At 46.9% G+C, this 25,635-nt stretch overlaps 2 protein-coding genes across 4 annotated transcripts in view; both read right to left on the bottom strand.

The window, feature by feature from the left end:
- The window catches only part of NUP93 (nucleoporin 93), a 92,472-nt gene extending 83,057 nt beyond the window's left edge, over nt 1-9,415 (bottom strand). For 2 of the 3 annotated variants that reach the window (XM_081030494.1, XM_081030495.1), the window contains exon 1: nt 6,150-6,260. The gene's annotated coding sequence lies outside the window, so the exon portion shown is untranslated. Of the gene's footprint in view, nt 1-6,149; nt 6,261-9,173 lie in introns of those variants that run through there. The other variant, XM_081030496.1, reaches the window with a different exon arrangement.
- Nucleotides 9,416-22,713: 13,298 nt separating this feature from the next.
- LOC308489421 (metallothionein-1A) lies at nt 22,714-24,591 on the bottom strand. Its single transcript, XM_081030493.1, has 3 exons — nt 24,462-24,591; nt 23,919-23,984; nt 22,714-22,951 (listed from the first exon to the last, which is right to left on the bottom strand). The coding sequence occupies exons 1-3, from the start codon at nt 24,487-24,489 to the stop codon at nt 22,860-22,862; spliced, it is 186 nt and encodes a 61-aa protein (XP_080886619.1). The 5' UTR covers nt 24,490-24,591; the 3' UTR covers nt 22,714-22,859.
- Between the last annotated feature and the right edge of the window lie 1,044 nt (nt 24,592-25,635).

The raw sequence follows: 25,635 nt of genomic DNA, 5'->3' as shown, positions 1-25,635 counted from the left end.
TTTAACTCCTACCACTATTTAAATCAACAGAAGATAAACAGTATTACCATCATTTAAAAAAATTTACACTGCTAAAAGGTTAAATTATTTATTGAAAAATAACAAAATTCTTTAAGTAGTAGCTCGTATTGATTATACTTTTCTACTTTGTTCAAAACCCATGGCTTCTACTGAACTTTCAAAATCCCACTGGCCTAGAATTGTAGTTCATATACTATATAGTTATATTTCAGCAATGAAGCACGGGTTAATCTTAAAAGGGCATGGTATGCACAGCAGGAAAATAAGAACTTTTAAAAATGATCATAAAAGAACATTAACTTTAAAGGCAAGGACACAAAGCTAAAACAAAAATAGCTCAGCTGGAGTAAATATGAAAACACTTTGGTATTCTTTATGAAGTGCTAAACTAACTTTTAATCTTTAGACAAAAAGTCATATACACAGTAACTCTTTACCTAAAGTTTCTAGAAAATCATTGTCACTCCCGCCCCCCCTGCAGACCCCCGACCCAAGAGAATCAGCTCTAACTAGCAATCTATCTCTACCTGTGGGAAAATGGGGATGGCAGAATGAGGAAGTTATTCTCAGGGACACAAAAAGAAAGAAACCGAAAAATATTCTTAAATGTCTCCTGCCTGAAGGAAAAACGTTTTTCTTCAGAAACTTACAAGGCCAATAACATTCTACTACCAGAAACATGGTCGTTGACCACAAAGAGGAAAGAAAAATAATATGCTGCCTCTTCCCCATAGTTTTTTCACTCTAAGATAAAAATAATTTGTCTAACAGAGCCAAGGAGAAGGAAATACTGTTTTTCCTTCATAAGGAAAATTTCGGAACTCCCTGAATAAAGAACTAAATGAAACAAAATTTATGTTTTTTTTTTTAAAAAAAAAAAAAAGAAGGAAAAAGAATAGCATTTTACATTCATGTAAGCCAAATTCAAACAAAGGAAATGCCCAACTTCTCAATGACCTGCCCATCACAAAGATTTAGAGTGATGGATTTGAGTGTAAACAATACATGCAAATAAAAGTCATGATTTACTTTAATATGGTCCAATAGATAAGACTTTCTAAAGTTATTTACATAGAACTATTTTGACCATGATAAAAACAAAGCCTGAATCTCTAAACCACAACCTAAACTTAATATGCCCGAAACTGAGCTCTCCTCTTTCATCTACAAAACGAGGAAGACTTCTCAATGTGGAGACTGCATTACTCAGTGGCTTCAGCCAAAATCTCTTGAGACCTCTATGACTCACACACCATATCCAATAGGCTGGCAGAGCCTTTGAAATCTACTAAAATGCATCCAGAATCTACCTCTTCCTACCACCTCCACCCATCCGAGTCACAATCACCTCCTTCCCGATCTCCCAGCTTCAGCCCTCACCTCCTACAGTCTATTCTCAACCCACCAACCGGTAAATCTCTTAAAGTCAAATCACATCCCTCCTCTCCTTAAACCTCTTGTACAGAGTGAAGCCCCACAAAAGCAGCCTCCCCTTCCCCTGACCTCCCAGACTCATGGCCAGCCCTGTCTCCCTTCCTTTCCTGGGCTCCTCGCTGGACCCCACAACGCTGTCAGGCACATTCCTGCCCTCAAGTCTTTGTACCACCCCCCCCTTCCTCCACCTGGAAAACTCCTCTCCCAGTTACACTCAATTCCCTAGCTCTCTGTTTCAGCTAACCTCTCACCTTGCCTTTGACGCCAACCTAGAACAAAATACCTGCAACCACCCCCGGTACTCCATCTCTCTTATTGTCTGTCACCCTGCTAGAAGGGATGGCGCACAGGGGACTTTGTCTGCTTAGTTCACTGATGTCCCTCCCCCCAAGCTCCTAGAACAGTGCCTGGCACACACAGTAGGTGCACATTTGCTGAATGAACAGGAGTTTTATTCTTCCATTTGTGGAGAGTCTGTTCTTTTTCAAAGGCTTCCTGCATTCCCCTGCCAAATCGGCACCCACTGGCAAGCAAAGACCAGAGCAAAAACATTCCCTTCTGACTACCAACTGATACTTCACATTTCTGATGCTGCGGAGCATAAGGCAGTGACAATACAAATGGCAGGAATTCAGCTCACACTCCGTCCAGGCTAGTGCTTTCCTTCTGCAGACCCAGATAAAACCAGTGGTATTTTAGAATAGCCCAGTTTTCAGGTGAACAGAACTCCAAACCAAAAGAATAAATACACATATAGAAAGAAATGTGCTATATTACTGCAGAGTAGAAAATAAGCTTGTTTGTTATCTCTGAGAGAAGAGCGATATGTATATAACACCATATAACGCATTCATTGAACTGAATCAGTGGAAGTGAATTTACAAAAGTTATTAAAGTTTCCAAATCTATACTTGGATGTAGTCATCATCCCATTTCATTAAAATATTTTAATTTATGGTGAATTTCATCAATTGACAGATCATTTTTATCCCCTCTGCAAAATAACCATCAAGTTAGCCACAAAATATAGAGGTTAAAGTAACCTCTATATCAATTTTGACCCAAGATACTGAACACTGATCATGAAAATAACTTCATTAGCTTTGTCCAGTAGACAGAACTCAAATGATGGGGGTGGGGGAGAGATGAAGTCCAAGTTTTGTGTTGGGAAAATCTGGCCAGGACACGTGCAGAGACTGGACGCCAGCTGCACCCTTGTGGAGCTGTGGAGGAGAGACAGGAAGAAGACACACTCATGGAAGAGGGATGTGGGATGCGGCAAAACGGGCTGGAAGGGGGACAGTCAGCAAGGAGAGACAGCAAGACGGCTCCTCTCTGTCAGCAGCGACTCTGCGCCTGATTGTGAGGCCCTTGGAAACAGACAGGTGCTTCAAAGGGCATCACAGAATACCAGGGCTCTGAGAAACGAACTGCTCTCCCATGCCACTTGGCAGAAGTCCTACTGGGTGTCCACAGACCTCCTCAACCACTGAAAGCCTTCAAACGAAGGACAAATTTACCACTGCTGTTAAAAGCAAGGACTGGTTACCCTTGCAGGGGGGATGACAGAAGCACGGCTACTGGGGGGCGTAATATTCTGAGTTTTCATCTGGGAGCTGCTTAACAGTGTGTTTGTTCACTTTGAGAAAATTCACTGAGCTAGACTCAAAAGGTGGGGCTGGTGCCCAGGATGGGGCCGGTCACCAGAAAGAGCAAGTGATTAGAGGGCTAGAACTTTTGAGCCCAGCCACCAACCTGTGGGAAGGGGAAAGGCGGGGGGCGGGGGGGGGGGCTGCAGATTAAGCTCTATGAAAACTCTTGAAATGAGATCTGATGAGCTTCCGGATTGGTGAATGCTTCCAGATGCTGGAAGGCTGGCGGGTTCATGGGGACAGAACCGCCTGCACTCAGGACCCTTCCAGATCCCACGCTACGTACCTCTTCATCTGGCTATTCATCTGTAACCGGTATGATAAACTGGCAAATGTAAGTAAATGTTTCTCTGAGCTTTGTGTCCCATTCCATCAAATTAATTGAACCCAAGGAGGGAATCGGAACCTCAGATCTACAGCCAGTCGGTCAGAAGCACAGGTAACAATCTGGATTTGCGATTGGCTTCTGAAGGGGTGGGGCAGAGTCTTGTGGGACTGAACCCTTAGCCTGCGGAATCTGATTCTATCTCCAGGTGGACAGTGTCAGAATTGAGTTACATTGTACGATACCCAGCTGGTGTCCAGAGAATCTGAGACATAATGGTGAGCTAAAGCAACCAGACACAAAAAAAGGACATCCTGCAGGGTTCCATTTATGTGGATTTTAAGAACAGAAAATACTAATCTACGGTGCCAGAAACCAGAACGCTGGTTATCCTGGGAGGGAAGGGGATTGATTGGGAGGGAGTACAACAGAACTTCCTGGGTACTGTGGACTGAAATGTGTCCCTCTGAAATTCGTACGTTGGTCCTAAGCCCCAATGTAAGGGTATTTCAAGGAGCCTTTGGGAGGTAATTAAGATAGATGAGGTCATAGCAACGGGATCAGTGCCCTACGAAGGAGACACGAGAGCTTGCTTCCTCTCTCCCCCACCTCCACCCCACTCGCATTCACTGGGGAAAGAACACGTGAGCACACAGGGAGATGGTGGCCAGGAAGAGGAGGACCCTCACCAGAATCCAACCATGCTGGCACCCTGGTCTTGGACTTGCGCATCCAGAACTGTGAGAAACCAAACTTCTGTTGTTTAAAGCCACTCAGTCTATGGTTATTTTGTTATGGCAGCCCAAGCTAAGACACCTGGGGTACGGGAAATGTTCCATGATCTCAATATGGGTGATGGTCACATAAGTGAATATGTAAAAATTCATTAAACTAGACACTTCAGGTTTGTTCACAGGTAGTTTTTAGAAGAAATAGCAAGAAACATAACATTAGCATAGCGAGAAACTTAACTCGGCATTACCTCCAGAGATCAAAGCTAAGAGTTGGGAGACTTCTCCTCATTTTATACCCTCTGTTCGTCTGAATTCTTTTCCTTGAGTGTATGTGACCCTTATTCATTCTTAAGAACTTGTCAATTTTTAAACTGCTCTGAACTCCCTGCTTCAGCGTGTCTGTCTCAGCACTGCCCCTGAATCCTTGATGGCAATGACTGTGGAGTCCACACCCCCAGGCTGCTCCTTGCACTGCCACTGCAAGGGGAGTTTCCAGGCACCACTCGTGCCTTTCCACTCAAGCACATAACCGTCACACAGCTATGTCTCACAAGGCCGTTATCCACCCCCAACCACAACCACCACCGCCACCAGCTGCCCACCTCCTCCACGTCTGTCCCCTGGCCTCTCTCTCTCCGCTTCTAACTCATCCTTCTCTTTCACATCTGTGCATGACCTGGGATTGTTTATTTACAGGCATTCTCCACTCTCCAGACTCAAACACCAAACAGATGCACACACGGTTTTTGCAAGAAAGCAAGCAGGTATTCCTCATTATCCCAACTATTGCTATTCCCTGAAAAACTCAGGAAACCAAATGCTGTACATAGAATATTGATATCCCTTACTCTCCAGATATGCTATCCAAACTCTCATTACCTACACAAGATTAGGATGGCACGAGATACTTGTATTTTGCAGTGTCTTCCATTACTCCCCCCCCTTCATTGAGACATAACTGACATATAACACACGTTCAGTCTGAGTCCCTAGCAACCATCTCAGTGGAGATATTAAGCAGGCAGCTGGACATAGGTCGAGATGCCCATACTAGAGATGGAAACATGAGATGTCAGCCTAATATACAGGTATCTGAAACTATGAGTGTCAATGAGAAAACATGACACACAAATGCACAATGACTATAGTGAAAATGTACGATGCCCAAGGACACCCTCTCCGTCTCCCGGTAAGAATACAAAGGGTGACCCTTGCATGCTGAAAGCCATTTCAGAAACACACAAAAAGCCTCCTTCTCACACCTGACAGAGGGGTGAACCCCGACCAGAGGCTGTCAATGGGCCGTTCAAATTTTGACCCAAGATCCGTGCAGTCGGCCCCGGAACATGTTAAAAAACAGACCCCGTTCACTTAAGCACTGCCTCCGCAGAGGACGAGGTGCCGTGAGCCCCGAGACAGTGCGGGCAGCTCCGGGTGCTAATCGCCGGCATCCCCCAGGACGGGGAGGAGCGTTCCCCGAGACGCCGGGAGAGGAAACAGGCCGAGGGCTGGGGGGGCTCACGGGGTCGCCCCCGCGCCCCAAGGCCCGTTCCCGCGGAGGGCGACGCCTCGCGACAGCGTGCTTTCCCGAGGGCGGGCGGGCTGGCAGGGCGCGGCCGGGAAGGCGACGGGGACGCGGCAGCGGCGTGGTGCGGAGGGGGCGCCGATGGAGCCCACGGCGGGCGCGCGCGGGGCGTGGGGGCGCGGCGCCGCGGCGGAGCGCTCGCGCGGGGCACAGAGGAGTCGGGGCCCGGGGCCCGGCATTCAGAAAGAGAGCCGCTAGACCGCGCTCCCCTGGCGCTCTCCTGGGGGCGCGTCGACGGGGCTGTGTCGCCGGCGTCAGGCGCGCCCGGCGGCCACGAGGTGAACGGGAAGTGTGAGCAGCGTGGCTCCGAGCGCAGGGACCCGGGTCCGCCAAGCCTGGGGGCCCCGGGTTCAAGGACCAGCCCCGGGTCGGAAGGACGCAGCCGGAGACACCTTTACCTGGCCCCGCAGCCGTGTCCGCCGCTGACGCCCGAGCTGCAGAACGCGGCCACCGCTTCTCGCGCCGCTCGTCTGCGCTTCCTGATTGGCCCAGGCAGGCCGCTCCCAGAAGGCCCCGCGCGCCGCGCCGCAAACTGAACTTTATGGAGATCCGTAAAGTAGGACAAGGACAGGGGCGGGGCGGGGGGCGGGGCGGGGGCGGGGCCTTCGGCTGACCTGTCTCTCACTCCCGTCACGCCCTGGGCCACCGCCCTCAGTCCTCCCACGTGGTTAGACTGGGCTGTGCCGCGAGAAAGCGGCTCCACAATTACCTGTGGGGACTTTTTTACCCTTTATTGAGCGCCATCCTACTACGAGACACTATTCTAGGCGCTGGGGGCACAGTGGCGACTACGACAGACAAGATCCCGGCCCTAAGGTAGTCGTAGGCTAGTGGGGGGGAAAATGTAATCAATAACTGCCAGTTTGTAAGGAGAGCTATGACCAAAACAGCAAGGCGATGGAAGAGCCAATGCCTGCGTGGTCAGGGAAGGCCTCCCTGAGGAGGTGACATCTGAGCTAAAACATGAACGATGAGTAAGGGTCAGCCTTGCACAGTCTGCTCTGCAGAACATTCCAAGCGGAAGGGACAAGAGTGAAGGCTCCACGGAGACACGAGCTTGGTGACGAATAGCAAGAAGGGGCGAAGAGCTGGCAGAAGCTGAGCGAGGACAGGTAGTGTAAGACTCACAGCTGGCTGGGGCCAGGCTTAGCAGGTCTTCTAGGCCATAGCAAGAAAGTTCAAGTTATTCTTCATGCAGATGGAAGCTACTGCAGTGTGTGAAGCCCAGGTGTGACATGAGCTGACTTACCTCGAGCTCTCGGTGGAGAATGGCTAGTGGGGAACAGAGAGGAGCTTTGTCCAGCACCTAAGGCTACTTGGACTAGGCCTGTTGCAGTGTCCACTCGTAAACATACATTAGGGCTCACAGTGTGCCCCAAATGAGTAAGGCCCAGTCCTTATGATCTGATGAGGAAGCAAGTACATAAAACAGATTGCATTTCACTTTAATGTGCTAAGCGTGTGGCAGAGCTATGTAAGGATACTGAGGGAGTTTAACCCAGGCTGGTGAGTTGGGAATGACACCTTAACTGAGCCCTAAGGATGGGTAGGGTTTAGCCTGGCAAAGAGAGGGAGGTTTTCCTGGTCTAGGGAATGAAGTAAGCAGAGGTAGAGAGGGAAGAAATGGTGCTCTCCTCTCCGTCACTGCACCATTCCTCACCTCTGACAAAGATTCTCTCCTTGACAGGGCTCTAGCCAGGCTTCTCTGAGTCCTCTTCGAGGCCTCAACCTTGGCCTATAAAGACTTGAACAAAACACTAATAGTATAGTTTCTAACGGCTCAAAGCTACATCCATAGGGGACCATATCCCTTCTTAAAGTACCCGCCTGAGAAAACTCAAGGCTGCCAAAAGAATTGACTGTTTGTTCCAGCCAACACCAGGAGAGAAGGCCCCCATCCACCTCTATTCCTCTGTGGGAGGAATACCAGCCTAACTTCATTAAGCGCTCATTAGCCAACCTGGATGGGTTTCACATGGACCAACACCTCTTCACTTGTAATTTTTCACTTCTCTGACTCTACTGAGACCCCCACCACTGTTCACCCCCTCCCTATTCTCTCATTCTCCTTTTGAGATGTCCAGTTACCTCTGTGCAGATCAAAGTTGAGTTCAGTTCATGCTGGACTCTTTTCTCTATTGGAATATATTGCTGATTAAAATAAGTCCTTAGCACTTTAACTAGTGTCTGGCTTTGTATATCTTAACACTTAACAACAGCATATTGTGGGTTCTCTTTAAATGATTGGTGCTGATTGACAATATGTATGAGGGTAGCCTTTGTCCTAAAGCTATTAAATAATGCATTTAGATCCTGCTGTGGTCCAACAATACCCACAAATATAATAGCATCTTGAATTCAAATAATGTTTTTTGCTTTTATGTTGCTTTTTTCCTTTATATAAAGAATTTTTAATGACATAGACAAATACTCATGAAACATTGCCAAATGAAAAACGGGAACATTTACTTTTAAAGTTGAATATTTCCATATCATTAAACTGAACAACTCCACTCCTAGATACATGCCCATGAGAAACTTACACGTGAGCACTAGGAGATATGAGCAAGAATCTTCAGAGCAGCACAGTTCATACCAGAAAAAAAAAAAGAAACAAGCCAAATCTCCGTTAACAAAAATGATAAATTGTGGGTATTATTATAGTGGAATATTGCAAAGCAGTGAAAAATTAGTGTGCTAATGGCTACAAACACAACATGGATGAATCTTGAAAACATAACGTTAAAAGGAAAAAGCAAGTACCAGAAGACTATATAGTATGACCTCAAATTTTCTAATTAAATTAAAAATCAAGTGAAACCAAATAATATGTTGTTTATTCATAGATAAATAACTATAAAACATAGGAATGATAAATAGGAAATTTAAAATTGTAATTATCTCTAGGAATAGGAAGTGATATGGGCAAGACTACCTGGGGAGATATAAGGTACTGGATATATTCTTGTCCCTGGGTTGGGGAGTTGGTTCATTGGTGTTGTTTATATTATTATTATTTTTATTGTTATTATTATTATGTAACATAGAAATAATTTGTATGTGTGAAATAATATTTTTAGATGATAAAGGAAAAATGCCCAAGAAGAGGAAACAAGAACAAGATAATTATAATTTCAACTATGTTAAAAATATACTTGAGAGAGAGAGAGAGAGCGGAGGAAATATAATAAAGTGGGAACAGAATCTCTCCTGGGTGGTGGAATTACAGGTAAGCCCTTAAAAGCTAGTGCACTTTTCAAAGTTTCTTCAGTGAAATGACCATGCATTACTCCCATAATCAGAAAAAAATAATTAAACTTGTTTTTTCCTTTTCTTTGCACAAGATAATAACAAACATCAGCAGCCCAATATTCACCCAGGTGTATACTTTAAAGAATTTCCTTTGAGGATTCCAAACTTACCTCCAGCCCCACTCCTTCAAACTGTCTTCTTGCCCAAACGTTTCTTTTTCTGATAACAAGGTCTGTATCAGTGTGATTTAAAGCGCTGTTTCTGTCTGTTAGTGAACTACACAGTTTAAAAGAGCTTTCTGGAACATCACTTTTAACTAAGCTGAGAACTTTCTAAGCACCTTTGTCTTAGGATTGTTCTGAAATATGCTCCAGGGTCCCTGTAAGACCTGCATTTTCTCTCTGAGCTGGGGAATTGCGTGTTCTTTCCTGTTTAAACAAGATCTGGCTGTCAGGGGTGGGGGCGGCAGGAATTCCTCCACTTCCCCCATTTAGCTTTGTTGGTTTCCAAACAGTCTTTAACAACAGAACATGTTTTTTCAAAGGAAATCTTCGGTGGAGCACTTAGATATCATACAGATTTTGCATGTCTTATTTACATGCAAAAGTGTATATAACTACCTTTTTTGCTTGTATGATCATCTTAAACAAATGCAAACCTTTGTGCTCCCGTCTGGTTGAACTCAGATAGTCTTCATATTAACTCATTAAGTACATGGGATGTGTATCCAGTAGACTGGACTGTATTACCAGACAGCGGGTCTCCAGTGGACACCTGCCATTCAACCCTCTGCAAACTAAAGCTAACCCTACCCCTGGGATGGATCTGTTGCATGAGAAAATAAAAATCCATTTTTTGCTCAGTTTCAGCTGGGTTTTCTGTTACTTGTAATCAGAATAATCCTGAAGGATGCAGGTATTACTTGAACCTTTGTAGCAGCTCATTTAACATGCTTGTTACAAGGTCAGTAGGCCAGAACTCAGTAAGCTTTTCCCAATCGAATGTGCTTGCCCCTCACATGCAATAGAAGGTGGTACTTTCAATGATATGAAGAAGAATGTTTCCACCATCACATTGCATTTTGTTCTCTACATTGAAAAAATAACACTGAACAGTTTCATTTTGCAAAGAAAGAAACTGAGAAAGTCTTGTTTGTACCTTCATTACCTTTTGTTTCAAAATGACATCATAACTTGGAGAGACGACAGAATTATACTGTAGGGTTTTGTTTCTATCTGTCCGTCAACAGATGAATGGATAAGCAAATGTGGTATATACATACAATGGAATATTACTGATCCTTAAACAGGAAGGATGTTCTGACACATGCTGTAACACGGATGAACGCTGAGGACATTATACGAAATGAAATAAGCCAGTTCCTGAAAGACAAATACTGTGCAATTCCACTTATTAGAGTGCTTAGAATTACCAAAATCAAAGACACAGAAAGTAAAATGGTGGTTGTCAGGGGCGAGTTGGGGAGAAGAATGGGGGATTATTGCTTAATGGGTACAGAATTCCAGTTTTACAAGGTGAGAGAGTTATGGAGTGGAATTGTACAGTGGAATTGTACATAACATGGGTTTTCACAAACAACCCATGTCATTCACAGCACTGTTATTTATACCAGCCCCAAAGTGGGAACAATGCAAATGTCCATTAACAGAAGCATGGATAACTAGATTACGGTGTGGTCATAGAACAAAGTACGGCAATAACCGAAACAATGGACTACTTCCACAAACAACAACATGAATGAATCTCACAGACAGAGTGGGAAGCGAAAGAAGCCAGACACAAAAGTCTGACTCCATTTACAGAAGGTTCAAATCAGACAAAACTAATCCATGGTGACACATGTCAGAACAGTGGCTCTTCTGATGAGAGGAAGTGTTGACTAGGAAAGGAAATGAGAGAATCTTCTGAGATCTGTCAATATTCTGTTTCTTAATCTGGATGCTGAGTGCATGGATGTAGTCACATTTTAAAAATTCATCGAGCTGCACATTTAAGATCTGTGCATTTTACCACATATATATTATTCAGTACACTGCAATAAAAAAAGTAAAACAGAAAGCAAAATATTCCCTGCACTGTAGAATATTAAATATTTTTGCTACTCAGAACTTATATCACTTCCCCTTCCTCAACTGATTGCAGTCTGGAACCTTGTTGTCCTACTCTGGCATTTCCCACAATCCCCAGCATGTGGTACATGGAAGGAAAGCAAGAAATACTTCTTAAAGGACAGACGGAATCCAGCTCCACGATTGCCCCCTACCTTGAGCTGCTGCTGCCAGAGATGCTGGGGATTGTGGGAAATACCAGAGTTCTTAGTGGGTGGCAACAAATTACATAAAGCTTTGTGATCTGTGGCTGAGTGAGTGATCAGCAATATTCTTTACAAGTCATCGAAAGCTTAAAAATGAAGCTTCTTACTTTGTACTTCAGATGGGTTTAATTTCAGCTGCACAAAAGGTGACTTGGCATTATCAGGAACAGCAAATAGGCTTTCACCAGAACACTAGCTTTTGGCAATAGGTGGTTTTACCAGAAGTCCTGTGCTGGGGATGCTGAGAACACATCCAGACTCCGTGGAGGAATGCTGCGATCATTTGGTACATTGGTCAGGAGGTTTGAGCACCAAATAACTTAAATTGGCCTAAACAACAAGGAAATGGATTATCTAACCTAATTAGAAGTTTGGCAGTAAGATGTCAGGTTGGTTGATTTCGCAGCTCACAGTCTCTAGGGACTCAAGTCTTCCCATCCCTCTGATTCACCTTGGTGTGAATCATCCTTGGTGTGGACTCCATTTCGGGGTAGTAAAGATGGTTCTGGTCAAAGAGGGTAGATAGCTCTTACCCTATAAAATGGATCATAATCCTTGGGCTCTGTCAGAGCTCCTGACAGACATGTGACATTTAAAGCTATTCTCTCCAACGGAGATCTGTCCAAACGTAGACGAAATAAATAAATAAATACTACATACAGGCAGAGCACATCGATCATTACCTGTGAACTCACTGTGTGCAATCCCCCATGCTAAAATCCACATGATTTTTCTCATTTAACCCTCACAACAACCCTTTGAGAGAGGTGTTACTGACAACCCTGGTTTACAAACGCAGAAAACGAAGCTAGAGGGGTAAAGTGGCTCACTCAAACACATTTGGTGAGCCCAGCATAGAACAATGATTCAGACATGACTCCAGATCCCATCCTCTATTTTAATCCCTACATCTCCTCTTTCGTATTATTAATAATAATATCTCTGACACGATAGAGGGCGCTACAGTTTAAAGGTGATAAGCATGGCAAAGTACTGTAGTAGAGGAACTCGTTTTCATCTATTGCTAGAGGGAATATAAAATTATACAACCATTTTGGAAAACTAGCAATTTTCTAAAAAGTTAAACATACACCTGCCTTATGTCCCTGATAGTCTACTCCTAGGTAATTCCCCAAGAGAAATGAAAACAGGTCCACAAAAACACTTGTACCAAAATGTTCACAGTGGCTTTATTCAGGATAACCCCAAACTGGAAACAACATGAGAATGAAGAAACAAACTGTTTAGCCCTCGCAGCGGGGGCTAAACTGTGGTCCAGCTGTACAATGGAATACTATTCAGCAACAAAAGGGAATGAACTACTCATTCCTATATCAATAAAAACAGATCTCCAAAACCACTATGTCAGCTGAAAGACAGAAAAGAATGTCTTTCTATGTCGTTCTAGGTACATCAAGCTCAAGAACAGGCAAAGTTAACCTATGGTGATAGAGGTGAGAATAATTGTTCCTTGGAATTATTGACTGGGAAAGGCACAAGGAACTTTTCATTAAACCCTTTTCTTGATCTGAGTGGCAATGCAGGTTATACCTAATGTAAAAAATTATTGAGCTGTACACTTAGAGTTGTGCACTTTAGCAGATGAAATTACTCCTCAATAAAAAGATCAATAAACTTCAAATTAAAGAAAAAGCGATTCACATCTAATATTGCACTTGAACTTTGCAACAACCCTGGGGTGGGGAGAGCAGGGCTGAATATCCCCATGTATCCTGGGGGAAACCTAAACTTTGGGGGGATTACGTGACTTACCCAAGGTGACACAGGGAAGTGATGACAGACCAGGGCATGCGTGCAAGTCTTCTGATATCAAGGCCAGTGTTCTCTAGTCCAAGAAAGCCTCAGAAGTGAACTTAGCCTTCCTGAACCATGATAAGAGCTATCCAGTGAAGTCCTTACATGGACTTTATTGCCAACTTTCTGAATTGGGATTGGAATGAATCCCACATTTTCATTAATCAGCAGCAAACTCTCAGATGACATCGTGAAAGTGGTAAGATTTTTTAAACATCTGGTTGTTTTATTTGTTATTAAACATATTGACTGTTGAGTGAAAAAAAACAAACCCCATCCTACACATCTCTCCATGGCTGCTGTTTAAAAACAGCTTTACCAACGACATCTATCAACTTTGTTTACGTTACAGTGTACAATTTGTCACTGATGCTGAATTTGCCAAAAGAAAAGTGAATTTGATTGACAAGTCCCCGGGATTTTTCTCTTCCTTTTCAACATTCCAGATGTTAAAAAAAAAAAAGTTGGGTCCACTGCCAGGAAGGCTTATCTGTGGGAGAAAAAATGTACCAAAGTTGCTTAGAAGAGGGGGGATATGGTTTCAGTCTCTGCAGAAACTTTGCCTCCAAGAGACCCCATCCTCTTGATTGGTTCAAATTACCCTCCATTTTCAATTGCAGCCTTTCAATGGAGCCATCTGTTTCAAGGCCCATCTGTCGGGGGCTCTGTTGTGGTTGATTATTAAAAGTATTTGCAGCTGGAGGTTGGGAGGAAAAAGCTCAAACTTGAATGACAAAATAAAAGTGTCCCCAAGAGTGAAAGTAGAAAACAGAAACAGACTTCTAGTTATTCCCACTCTTAGAAACCAGAAGACTTAACCCTTCTCTGAAAATCCAGGAGAAAACTATTATCAGTAAACAATGTGGCGAACCATAGTGGGCATGGGTGGCTTTGGGGCTTCCCACCGTTCATTCTCCCTTCTTTGGTAACTGTATCCAAGAACACCCCAGTTTACATTGGGGGATTACCTCTTTCACTTTGTGGGTACTCTTGTAGGGATAATAATCATTCACCGTAAGTGTTGTTCTAAGGATCACATTAGTTAATGCATGTTAAGAGCTTAGAGCAGTCTTGCATGTCGTAAGTGCTCAGTTAGTGTTAATTGTTTTTATTTCTGGCAAAGCCTGTTGCCACAATACTCTAGCATTAAGTAGAGGCTTCTCTGACCCACCAGGACAAAGCTGCCAGTCCCCACTCCGCCTACACACACACCCACACACATCATAGGACATTGCAAATGTACATAACTTTGACTAGACTGGAAGACGAGGGCAGCAGCATGCCACGTTCAGCTTTATGTCCACCAGAAGGCGTTCAGTGAGTGGTAGTTGAAAAAGACCCTTCATGACCCACGGCCAGGGGACTCTCAGAACGGAGGCTCCAGCCCCCAAATTATCAACTATGCTGGAAGGCAGACCCTGAATTTCTCAAATAGAATGGGCACCCCCAGCATTTGGCCCAAAGTGAGATGAACAGTGACGTGGCACAGCAGGGCAGGGCCAGCTCCTATAGGTGGCCCTGTCTTGGTGGTCAGTGGTTCTGTCACTTTACTGGACACTAGAAGCATTTCCTGAAACTGTAGTGTGGCCCAACTTTAACTTGTCTTGGTTCATTTCACCAGCTGGCAACATTTACAGAAGACCTACTGCAATCTATCATATTTTAGCAAAGAGGGGTCTTTGCTCCCTGCCTTCCAAGGGAGCATTGCCAACTCTGGCTTCTTTTTCACTGAGCGTCTACTATGTGCTGGGATTAGCCCATAATGATATGCCCCATAAGCAGCAGAGACAGGGCTTGTTTCCAGGCCTTCAGATGCCACATCTGATACTAACCCCAGAACCATCAATGATTAAATTCTTGTTTATGTTAGAGCCCTCGCAGCAATCACAATTCATTTCTCATCACCCATTCTCCGAGGTGGTTTTTCTGAAGTCCACGGAAACTACTGCCTTTCACTGTTCTTGTTTCTTCCTTGACTGACTAAACCCTTAAGGTAAGCAAGCAGAGGAAACGAGGAACTATAGATCAGATCTTGTCTGAGCCAATAAAACCAAGATGTGAGATTATCATATTGCTTCCTAGGTTAAGTAAAAAAGATCAAATATTTTTTACCGTGATTATAAGACATCTTTTACAGCGACTATATAATGGCTTATAAACGGTCTCCTTTAAAGAATGTCTCTATTTCCAAAGAGATCTTTCATTTGCAAGTGTGCCTTGTCTGACTTATTTCTTATGTATGCGCCCTGCCATTTAATGTCTGCAGTAAACAAGAATTTTTCCGTTAAAAAAGTCTCTGCTCTCATGGAGTGTGTATTCTGTTAGGGAAGGCAGACAAATTGTCAAATACAAATATAGGAGGTTAGATAATGCTCAGGAAAAAAATAAAGTGGGAAGGAGGATGGTGCTGAGTGAAGACTTGAAGTAGAAGAGGGGGGGAACCAGTGACAGCATCCTAGGCACAGGGAACAGGAGGTGCAAAGGCCCTGGGGCAGAATGTTCTTGATGGTCCTGAGGAAGAGGACTAGGCAAAAGGAGCTGGTGGGAGGGAGTCATGTAGGGCCTTATGAGCCAACGTAAGGACTTTGGCTTCTACTCCAAGAGAAATGGTGAGTCCTTGGAGGGTTTGGAACAGAAGATGGACGTGTTCTACCAGGATGAGTCTGGCTGCTGTGTGGAGAATAGACCAAAGTCTGGCTGTGCTCACTTGAAGTCTCTCAAAGCCTCTTGAAATTTCATTATTGCTATTAAATAGTATACATATTAATAACAGTTGCAGAAGTTGGTTTCTGAGCCCTGAATAACCATTTTACCTGGGACCAGATGGACGGGGAAGCGGCACAAGCCTGGAAACTGAGTCTCAGGGATATTTACCATGCTCAACGTCAGCCAGCACGCCGCATCACCATAGCGACAGCTCTGCCACCCCATGACACTGAGGTTTCCAGAGCTCCTTGCCATGCACAATAGCTGAGGCGAGCAACCTTGGGCCTATTGCATCACTGTTTCTGACATCAGATAAATTTGGAAAACACTGTTTTAATTCAAGATACCCTCATTTTATGGCACCCTAAATGTGTCTATCTCCAAGTGTACTATAAAATTCTCAAAAATATGTTCACAAAAATGAATTCAAATGCACTTGACATAAATTATAAATGCATTCCAAACAGGACCTTTAGTAGTAGAAAAGGTGGGGAAGGTACCGTGTTTCCCCCGAAAATAAGACCTAGCCGGACAATCGGCTCTAATGCATCTTTTGGAGCAAAAGCTAGGTCTTATTTTCGGGGGAAACACGATAGGGGCAAAGTTGGTGCCTTAAAATTTCAAACTAAGGCGCTAGGAAAATTGGCGGAACATTGCTTATAACAGCTCATGCTAACTCCAAACTACTTCCTTGAGGGCCTGTCTGCATACCTCTCACTCTGTCATAGCTGTGAGTTTAGAACTGCTTTCTAGCATCTGAAGAAAGCAAGTCTGTCTTATGCTTCTGAACAGGTGAAACAGAACTGGCGTTTCCCCAGCTTGCAATAAACAAAATGACCACAAGGTGGCAGAAAACACCGAGTAAGCGAAGTCAATCTTAAAAATGTGAAGTGCACAGACTTGGGAAACTTGAACAGAAGAGCTGGGATCTATGACACCGGGAGAGGAAGTACTTAGAATTCTGGGAGACATAGTTAAACTATGCTGCTGAGTTTTTAAAAAAATGTACCTACCTTTCAAACTGCCTACGACCCTCCTCACGCCTTATCTGGAATCTTGATTTTAAGAAAGCACTTACTAGATAAATGAATGAGAGAATTAACCCAGTTCTCAACCAGGGGGCATTTTGCTCCCCCAGGGGACATTTGGCAATACCTGGAAATCGTTTTGGTTGTCAACACGAGGGGAGTGCTCTGGCATCCCGGGGATGGAGGCCAGGGGGCCGCCCAACAGCCCAAATGCATGCTTGGAACTACCTAACCCAAAATGTCAGGGGGGCCCAGGCTTACACACCCTAGATTAAACAAACAAAGGACAAGGCCCTGCCCCTGATGAAGTGAGACAGGGCTCCTTGGATCTATTCTCTCTGTAGCGGGGCCTGGGGCCCAGGTCTGGCAGGGAAGCAGCTCTCAGTAATGCTGCAGCACTGAATCGTATGAGAACATGGAAAAACTGCTCCATCCCCGAGAAACTGACAGTCTGTGGGGTCGAAAACTTGGATGCCTACGTGGCCACAGAGGTAATAAAAGCGGGTAAAGTGGATCAGAAGAGAATAAAATGCAGTGGGATTGTGACAACTTGGAGAACGTGGCTCTTAAGGGGTTTGATGCTGCCAGGCAGGAACATGGGCCCAGGGTTGCTGGACCTTCCACCTTGGGGGATGAAAAGGGGTGACACTTGGACCAGACCTTGAAGGATGCGTGGAATTTGGGTTGGTGGAGGCGGAACAGGCTGGAGTAATTGTTCCAGGCGGTGATGCCCCAGCCAGGAGTTGCAGATTGGCCAAATCTGAGTCTCTGACTTTTATTTGCCCTTTTTTTTCTCTTTCTCTTTTTCCTTTTAATATGATTCTTAATTGTAGTAAAATATCTATAACATAGAATTTACCATTTTAAAGTGTACAATTCAGTGGCCTTAATAATATTCGCATTGTTGTGCAGCTACCACCACCATCCATCTCCAGAATTTTTCCATCATCCCAAACAGAAACTCTGTCCCCATTAAACAATAACTCCCCATTTCCCCCTCCCCAACTCCGGGTCAGCTCTGTTCTGTGTGCTGTTTCTATGAATTTCCCTAGTCTAGGTACTTTATAGAAATGGAATCATCCACTTTTGTGTCTGGCTCATTTCAGGTAGCATAATGCTTTTAAGGTTCCATACAATCTCTTAAACACCTGGATATTTTTCGTAAAACTCTGGATTTCCCATTTGTCCTATAAAATTTGCAAGAGCTGGCCTCACCGAGCCCACATCTCACAGGACAACAATGGGCTGGCACTGCGATATGGCTGCCCTGAAGAGAGCTGCTGTGAAGGAAGCATCGGACTGCGAATGGGGAGCCTCTTGAGCAGTTATCCACCTCGTGACCTTGTGTAGATCCAGTTTTCTTTCACAAAGAATTGTTTTTAATTCCAGAAGCAATGCATGAACTCATTTGCTGGTCAAAAAGGAAACAAAACCTCAGAACCCTGTAGGTAAGTCTAACGTCCCTTTGGTCTTTCACAGCCGTGGCTGAGTATCCCCATTTGATATCGTCAAACTTTAAAATCGATGTCAATCTGGTGGAAGGCCACACGGCTTTGTCTTAATAGCATCGACTAGTTACTGAGCACCTGCTATATTCTGGGCGTGGTGTTATTCTATCTTCATAATCCCGTTGGATGGATACCATTTTACACCCACTTGATTGGCAGAAATTTAAACGTCCAACATTCCAAAAGAGTGTGGCAGGAAGTGGGAGTCTGCTTGATGCTGCACTGTCTTCTATCACCCCATGTTGAATTTGTGTAGTTGACACCCGCCACCCGCCACACTCACACCAAGGACTGAGGACCCTGGTAGGCAGACTGCCTTAGTCATCCCTATTAATCAGTATTGTCACAGGCCCCGGACAATGAAAAGACCCAATCCCATTGTCCCCTTGCCCCTTAATCCTCTATGGCTCCCCGTTAGCTGGGAAATGATCACACGAGGCTCTTTTTCCCATCGCCAAGCCTTTTCTTTTACTATTCTCTCCTTCAGGACTGGGGCCACTTGCTGTAAGGAGAGACAGGGCAGCCAAGAGCCCTGCACACATGCCCTCTTTGGGCTCTTTTCTTCTAGGGAAGCTTTTGGGGATTTTGTCTCGATTTTTCATCGGTTCTAAGGCCCCAGCACCCTGGGACCCACAGCACTATGAGGAGCCTCATCTGACTGCACAGACTTTGAATCCCTGCCAGGAAAGTGAGTTTCCCAGGCCCGAGAGTGGCAGGCCCCAAGGGCAGGAAACACCTACCCACACAGCCTCACCCCGGGCAGGCGGGCGTGTCTCACAGGCCCAGGCAAGAAGGAGAGTGGCCCAGGATGGGAGGTGATATCCAAACCCGCATCCTGTCCTGCCCTCAGAGTCTCAGGCCCTGGGCGGTGGTCCTGTGGTGTTACAGAGGAAGCCCCTTGCCCCACCAACATCGTCTCCAGACTCCTTGGTTACCAGCAACAGAATTAAGCTGAGGTTCATTTGCTGGAAGAGTAAAAGGGGGTCAGGGGGTGAGAGGAGCTGCAGGACCAGACTTGGAAAGGGGCAGGAGCAAGGAAATGTCAGAGGGTTGGGAGGCAGGATCCGCAGGCCTGGACTCGGGGCCCAAAGAATCTGGTCGGGGCATGTGCCTGTGACAAATGTCCTGGGAACTCACTCTAACCCCAAGGGGAACATCTGATTGGCTGAAGCTCCCTGGAGAGCAAGGGTCTGAACCTTCAGGGTTTTTAGTGGATCTCTGGATCCCCCTCCAAGGCTGCACACAATAGAGGGGTGGTAGGAGTTCCCCAAAAGGAAGTTGGGGCATGGATACCAGACAGCCAAACTTGATCAGTGCCCATCATAAACCTCAGTCCACCCCCAGAGAGTGACTTCTCTGGGGAACGCATTGCCCTTGTTCTCTGAAGGACCACATGAAGCTGAGAAAGCCTCCTGGCTGGGGTGACCGAGATCACTGAACTGCTGGTGGAGATTCTGGCTTAGTCTGGTTGTGAGGTTTGTGGGAGAAAGAGGTGGCTTGGAGACAGCAGAGTCCAGTCTGCATATGGCTGTACCCCTCCATCCAGCGATGGTGATGATGGGTCAAGCAGGCCAGGTGGCTGGTGAAGGGACCCAGGTCCCATCCCCCCGCTTTGCGAGGCTGGAATCCCAGGGGTTAGTCCACAGAGTCCTACATATCACCCAAGCCTTCATGACAGCACCAGCTCCCCACTTGTTTCCGACTCCTCCTTTGAGCACTCGAGAATCAGGCCGAGGCTCAGAGGAGGGCTCTCTGACCACTGAGAAGTCCTACTGCTGGCCTTGGGGCAAAACCCAGCCAACCTTTACAACATACCCCCCCACCACCCCCCACCATTGCTAAATAAAAGAGTTTGCAGAGGAAGAGAAGAAGGACACCACGGAGGACTGAAGGGGCCAGGAAGGACCTGGGCTCAGCAGATGCCTCTCTGGGTCGCAAGAGATGTACCACCACTCTCACAGAAACAGGTGTGTAGCTTGTAGTCTTCGTGACTGCCACTTAGGGTGGGCTCTTTACTATCCCATGACGTAGTTCCAGGTATCGCATACGTTCCAGGTACCCTTAGTTCCAGACACCTGCACCTTGAATTTGCACTTCTCAGGAGAGAGGATCTGATTGGTTCAGTGTTATCCAACACTAAGCATCTGTTCTGGAGGAAGGGCTATCGGGCCAGCTTTCCCCTTTCCCCCAGAAGAGTTAGCCTCCCACTTTTCCAGCCCATCCACCACCAATGCTCTAATCACTTCTGGCCAAGAAGTGACCATGTGAATGAATGAAGGAATAGGGTTTTCTCCCGGCGTTCCCATCAGACTGAATCACACCCTCTTCCTGAGGCTTCCACACGTCTGTCTTAGCTTGTCTCACACTCAGCCTATCCCAGAGTCAGAGTGGAATAGGGCCATTCTCCTGAAAAGCGGAAATGTTCAGACAGCATCGTTCTTTGCCTCCGTTCAGAAGTTGCATTCTGAAGTGATGAATAAATGTTCCCTGAATTCAACAGGGACTTGAATAAGACCTCCTCCAGCAAAGGGATTGGATCTTATTTATAAGCTATCTTTCTTCTCTGTGCCCAGCACAATGATTTACATACAGCAGGGGTCCAATAAGTGTTCACGGCACCAAGTAAAGAGCATTTATGGATCACCTACTGATGGTCAGGCTGTACCTTAGAAGTAGCACTTGCTAAGCACTTACTAGGTGCCAGAGACTGCTAGCCACATTTCACCTCACAACAACCCTGTGGGTAGGTACTATTATTGTCCCCACTTTCCAGATGAGAAATACGAGGCACAAACAGGCCACATAACCTGCCTAAGTAGGGGAGCTATGCTTCCAGCCAGGCAGTCTGGCCCCAGAAACGACACATTTAACTGCTTTCCCAGTTAAACAAGGTATTCACTTCTGGAATTAAACAATCATTCTGATGCAGCCATCTCAAATTAGAAGAACACTATTATAAATTAATGCCCCACCCACCCCTTGGGGAGATGGCGCTCAGGGATACAGCTAGGACGCCACTTCACACATGACTTGGAAAACAACATGCTGCAAGTTGGATGACTGTGTTTCTCGGGTGCAGTGAAGACATTATGTCCCCTTTCCTAGAGAAGTTTGGCAGCTGTGGTTCCCAAAAGCAGAACTGTGAAAGAGCAACAAATGGGCACATTTGTGACCTTGGCACCAGGACTTCCAGACCAAACAGGCAGTGCCACATAACACTTCTGCCCAAGCCCCACAAGGTCCGTGCCAGGCTCTCTCGCCAGGAAAAGGCAGCTGGGACATCAGCCCACCCATATCCGGTAGTGTTTTCATAGTGTGAGTCTCCAGGGAGGCTTGGACTGCCCTTTCAGTCTGATTTGCTCTCTACGAAGGCACTTACCACATCCTGCCTGCCTCTCCCTTTACAGACAGACCAGAACTGGGTCCCTCCAAGTTCCCTGGGCCACCAGCACAGATAGCTACTTGTTACGGGTGTTGGCTTCATATACCAACTGGGGTGGAAATACTTCCTGGCAGAAGCTCGTTGCATTTCACTGAGTCCATGTGACTGTGTCAATAGGTTGCAACCTTAGGTACTTGTTACAAATACAGGTTCCCCTGGCCCATAAGAAACCAGATTGGGGGCTGGGAAGGGGAGTGGGATGGCAGCTTGGCACTCTTGCCACCTCACCAAGCGATTCAGCTGCATAAGTGGTTGTGTGTGGGGGGGTGGGCAGGTCACTCAAATGAATGAAGCACATGGTCTCTGTTCTCCCCTCTCCAAAGTGTAATTAGCCTACTCCCCTCAACACTAGCTCAGACATGCTGGCCTTCTATTTCCTGAACACATCAAGCTTTTCCCCACTTCAGGGCGTTTGCTCACGCTGTCCCCTGACAGGAATGCAGCTCTCAGATCTCAGCGCCAACGTGTCTTCACTCAGGCACACCCCAACAGCATTCTCAGTCATAGCCATTGTGTTTCTTTTGTGCGGTAATTCTGTCTCTTCCCGGCAGTCTGTAGGCCCCATGTCGCCTTACCACTGAGACCCCAATGCCTGTGTATATAGTAGGGGCACCATAGGTGGCTACCGAATGAATATATGCAGTGACACAGATACACAGAATGGCAGGGACCAGTTAACTCTAGAAGGAGAGAGAGGAAACGCTCTGCCACAGCTCACGAAGAAAAGCCAAGGCCAGGCCAGATGGCAGGAAGCATTACACCTCGCCCCGCAATTCCTGTGCCAAATCCACCCTCAACTTCTCCCAATGCAGGTTCTCTAACAGCGCAACGAGAACCAAGTCTCTCATTCCCAAAACACCATGAGGAACGTGGAGCCAGAAGAGTCTAGATATGTTTATTGTTATTCAAATAGTTCATACAAAAAGGAACGTGGCAATGGGGTCAGGGTTTATGAAAAAATAAAAAAATGCAGGTTTGAATATCTTGCTCTATTTACATCAGGGAGCGGGCTCTCCCTGACGTCACGCACAGCAGCTACACTTGTCTGATGCTCCTTTGCAGATGCAGCCCTGGGCGCACCGGGCACAGCCCACGGGGCAGCAGGAGCAGCAGCCTGGGGAGAAACGGCAGAGGGAGAAGTCAGAGCAGACATGACAGGCACCTCCCTACCCGACAGACAGCAAGCCTGGCACTAGTGCCCCACCCTTCCATCCCGGAAGACCCTGAGTTTGAGATGGCATGCACTGTCCCGCCACAATTACTACAGAACTTTGGAAACAGCCGCCCTGTTCCTTCTGAGTCCACACAGGGCAGAAAGCATGGAGAAGCAGTGACAGGGCCTCGGGGACAATGGAAGTCAGCCCCACACCCCGTAGAACAATACAATGCACCAAGGAAAGTTCTCAAGATCAGAGAGGGGGCAAAACTCCTGCCCAGAGGGCCAGGAAAGCTCTGGGCTGCCTCTACAGGAGAGGCTGTACCAGGTCAGAGAAACCACACGTAGTCACCAAGTTCATGTGCATAAAGTGCTCAGGACACTAGAGGGTTCAAGAAGAGACAGGTTCTGGGCTGGCCCTGTGGCTCAGGCAGTTGGAGCTTCGTGCTCCTAACTCCAAAGGCTGCCGGTTCGATTCCCACATGGGCCAGTAGGCTCTCAACCACAAGGTTGCGGGTTCAACTCCCACAGGGACGGTGGGCTGCACCCCCTGCAACTAGCAACGGCAACTGGACCTGGAGCTGAGCTGCGCCCTCCACAACTACGACTGAAAGGAAAACAACTTGACTTGGAAAAAGTCCTGGAAGTACACACTGTTCCCCAATAAAGTCCAATAAAATCTTTAAAAAAAAAAAGAACAAGGAAAAAAAAAAAAGAAGAGACAGGACCTCGGTGTCCCCATTCTAGAATGAGTTTGGACTCAACCACCTCCATGGCTCTCTTGGCTCTGATTCTGACTCTCGTGCTGAGGAAAGGGTGGTAGGGGGACACTGGGTCATTGGCCTGATGTTTTCTGTGCAGCTCAGGGCGCACTCCTGACTCAGCCCAGCAGCCCCCATAATCCCAGAGAAGGCCCCTCACTCACTCTTCTTGCAGGAGGTGCATTTGCAGTCCTTGCATTTGCAGGAGCCGGCGCAGGTGCAGGAGCCACCTGCCAGGAGGAGAAAGGCAATGAGGTGTGTGATGCGGCAGAGCTAACAGTCAATCAACCATCAACAATCACTCTCTGCACTTCCTCCGTCAGGACCCAGCATTAGGAGCTCCCTGCCCACTCAGAGCAGAAAAAGAAAGCCCCCCCTTCTCTCTTGGTGCGGGGAAGGTAGGTCCCCTCCTGATTTTCCCCAACAAGGAAGGTCCCAGGCTCCAGACACAGTCCAGGCATACTGGATTTGGCACCAGGGTCTTATGTCCTGAACCCCAAACAAAGTCCCCACCTCCCATCAAGTCCTGGCAGCTCTGGGGCCTGGACAGAGCACTGGTCCCAGTCCAGCAGCCCCCTGACCCATTGATTGACCTCAAGAAGGGAACCTTGGGCCTTAGTACCCTCAACTCTAACAGAGAGGCAAAGGGAGACTGGAAATGCTCTCAGAGGCTTGGCTAGGAAGAAAGCAAAGAGCCGGGGCCTTACCAGTGGGGCAAGAGCAGTTGGGGTCCATTTCGAGCAGAGATGAGGCAGGAGGTCCGAAGTGAGAAGTGATGAGGAACCAGTGCTGATACGACGCGTGGTGGCGCCTACGAGCTCGCGTGTGCGCTTTATAGCCAGAGGAGGCGGCCCGGGCGCAGAGGCCCCGCCCAGCTTTGCACCCCGCCCCGGCCCTTGCACCCCGCCCCGGCCCTTGCACCCCGCCCCGGCCCTTGCACCCCGCCCCGGCCCTTGCACCCCGCCCCGGCCCTTGCACCCCGCCCTGGCTCTTGCACCCCGCCCCTGAATCCGTGCCGCCCGCAACGCGTTAGGCTGGGCTGAGCGCACTTGGCCGGGCCGAGCGCATCATTCCCCCATCGTCTTCTGTGCGCACCGCACGTGCCGCCCCTTAGGCTCCAGATCACGCGGAGGGGTTTGTGTGACGTGCTGTACGCGGTGTCCTGGCCTCCAGGCCTCACCCTTCCCAGTTTTCCCCAGGGGATAGTCATCCCCGTTCCCGATATTCTGGTAACTCAGCCCCTGAGTCCTGCCAGTTTCCCCCACCCCTGCTCCCCGCGTCCTGGTACACAGATTCGCCCTTTCCTGGAACCCACGTGCAAGCCCAACCTTGTGCTCACGTCCCTGACTTGGCTGGAGTCCAAGAGTTGTGTGCAAAGACCGCTGGTAGATGTGACCTTCACCTCCTCACCCTTGCCCCCCAAGCATCGCTGTCCCTCCAATACACAGCAAAGCCGCGAATACAGGCCCCTTCCTCCTTCCTTTCATCCTCCATGACTGGAGGAGTGAATGGGCACATTCCTTTGCCTAAACTTGACAGGGCTTTCCTCGGTGGAGGTTCCCAAAGCGTGGGGTGTCACGCAGGGAACGATCATTTTAGGTGCTGGGCCAACCTGGCATAAATAACAAGAAAAGTTATTTCCCTTTCAGTTTTTCCTGACAATTACAAAATATTTGGTCTGTGCCAAGCCTTGGTTAATCGCGTTCCCTCTTTAAACCCTAACAACAACTCTAAAGGGAAACACTAGAATTACACACAACACAAGGAGTTTATGTAACTAACCCACTAACCCACGTGAGGTTCTGGGAAGTGGTGCCCTGGATCTGACTCCCGTCACTTCCCAATAGAAAGTCAATGATGCACATTCTCTTTGACCCAGAG

The sequence above is a fragment of the Rhinolophus hipposideros genome, assembly GCF_964194185.1.
Source record: "Rhinolophus hipposideros genome assembly, chromosome: 21".
NCBI classification, from domain to species: Eukaryota; Metazoa; Chordata; class Mammalia; order Chiroptera; family Rhinolophidae; genus Rhinolophus; species Rhinolophus hipposideros.
The sequence above is the reverse complement of the archived record's forward strand: the minus strand, read 5'-3'. Positions and strand labels throughout refer to the sequence as shown.

Excerpts from the sequence above, each read along its gene's own strand:
- LOC308489421 (XM_081030493.1), bottom strand. The coding sequence starts at position 24,489 with ATGGACCCCAACTGCTCTTGCCCCACTG. Across the intron at positions 23,985-24,461 it reads CAACTGCTCTTGCCCCACTG|GTGGCTCCTGCACCTGCGCC; the intron begins GTAAGGCCCCGG and ends TCCTCCTGGCAG. Across the intron at positions 22,952-23,918 it reads ATGCACCTCCTGCAAGAAGA|GCTGCTGCTCCTGCTGCCCC; the intron begins GTGAGTGAGGGG and ends GTTTCTCCCCAG.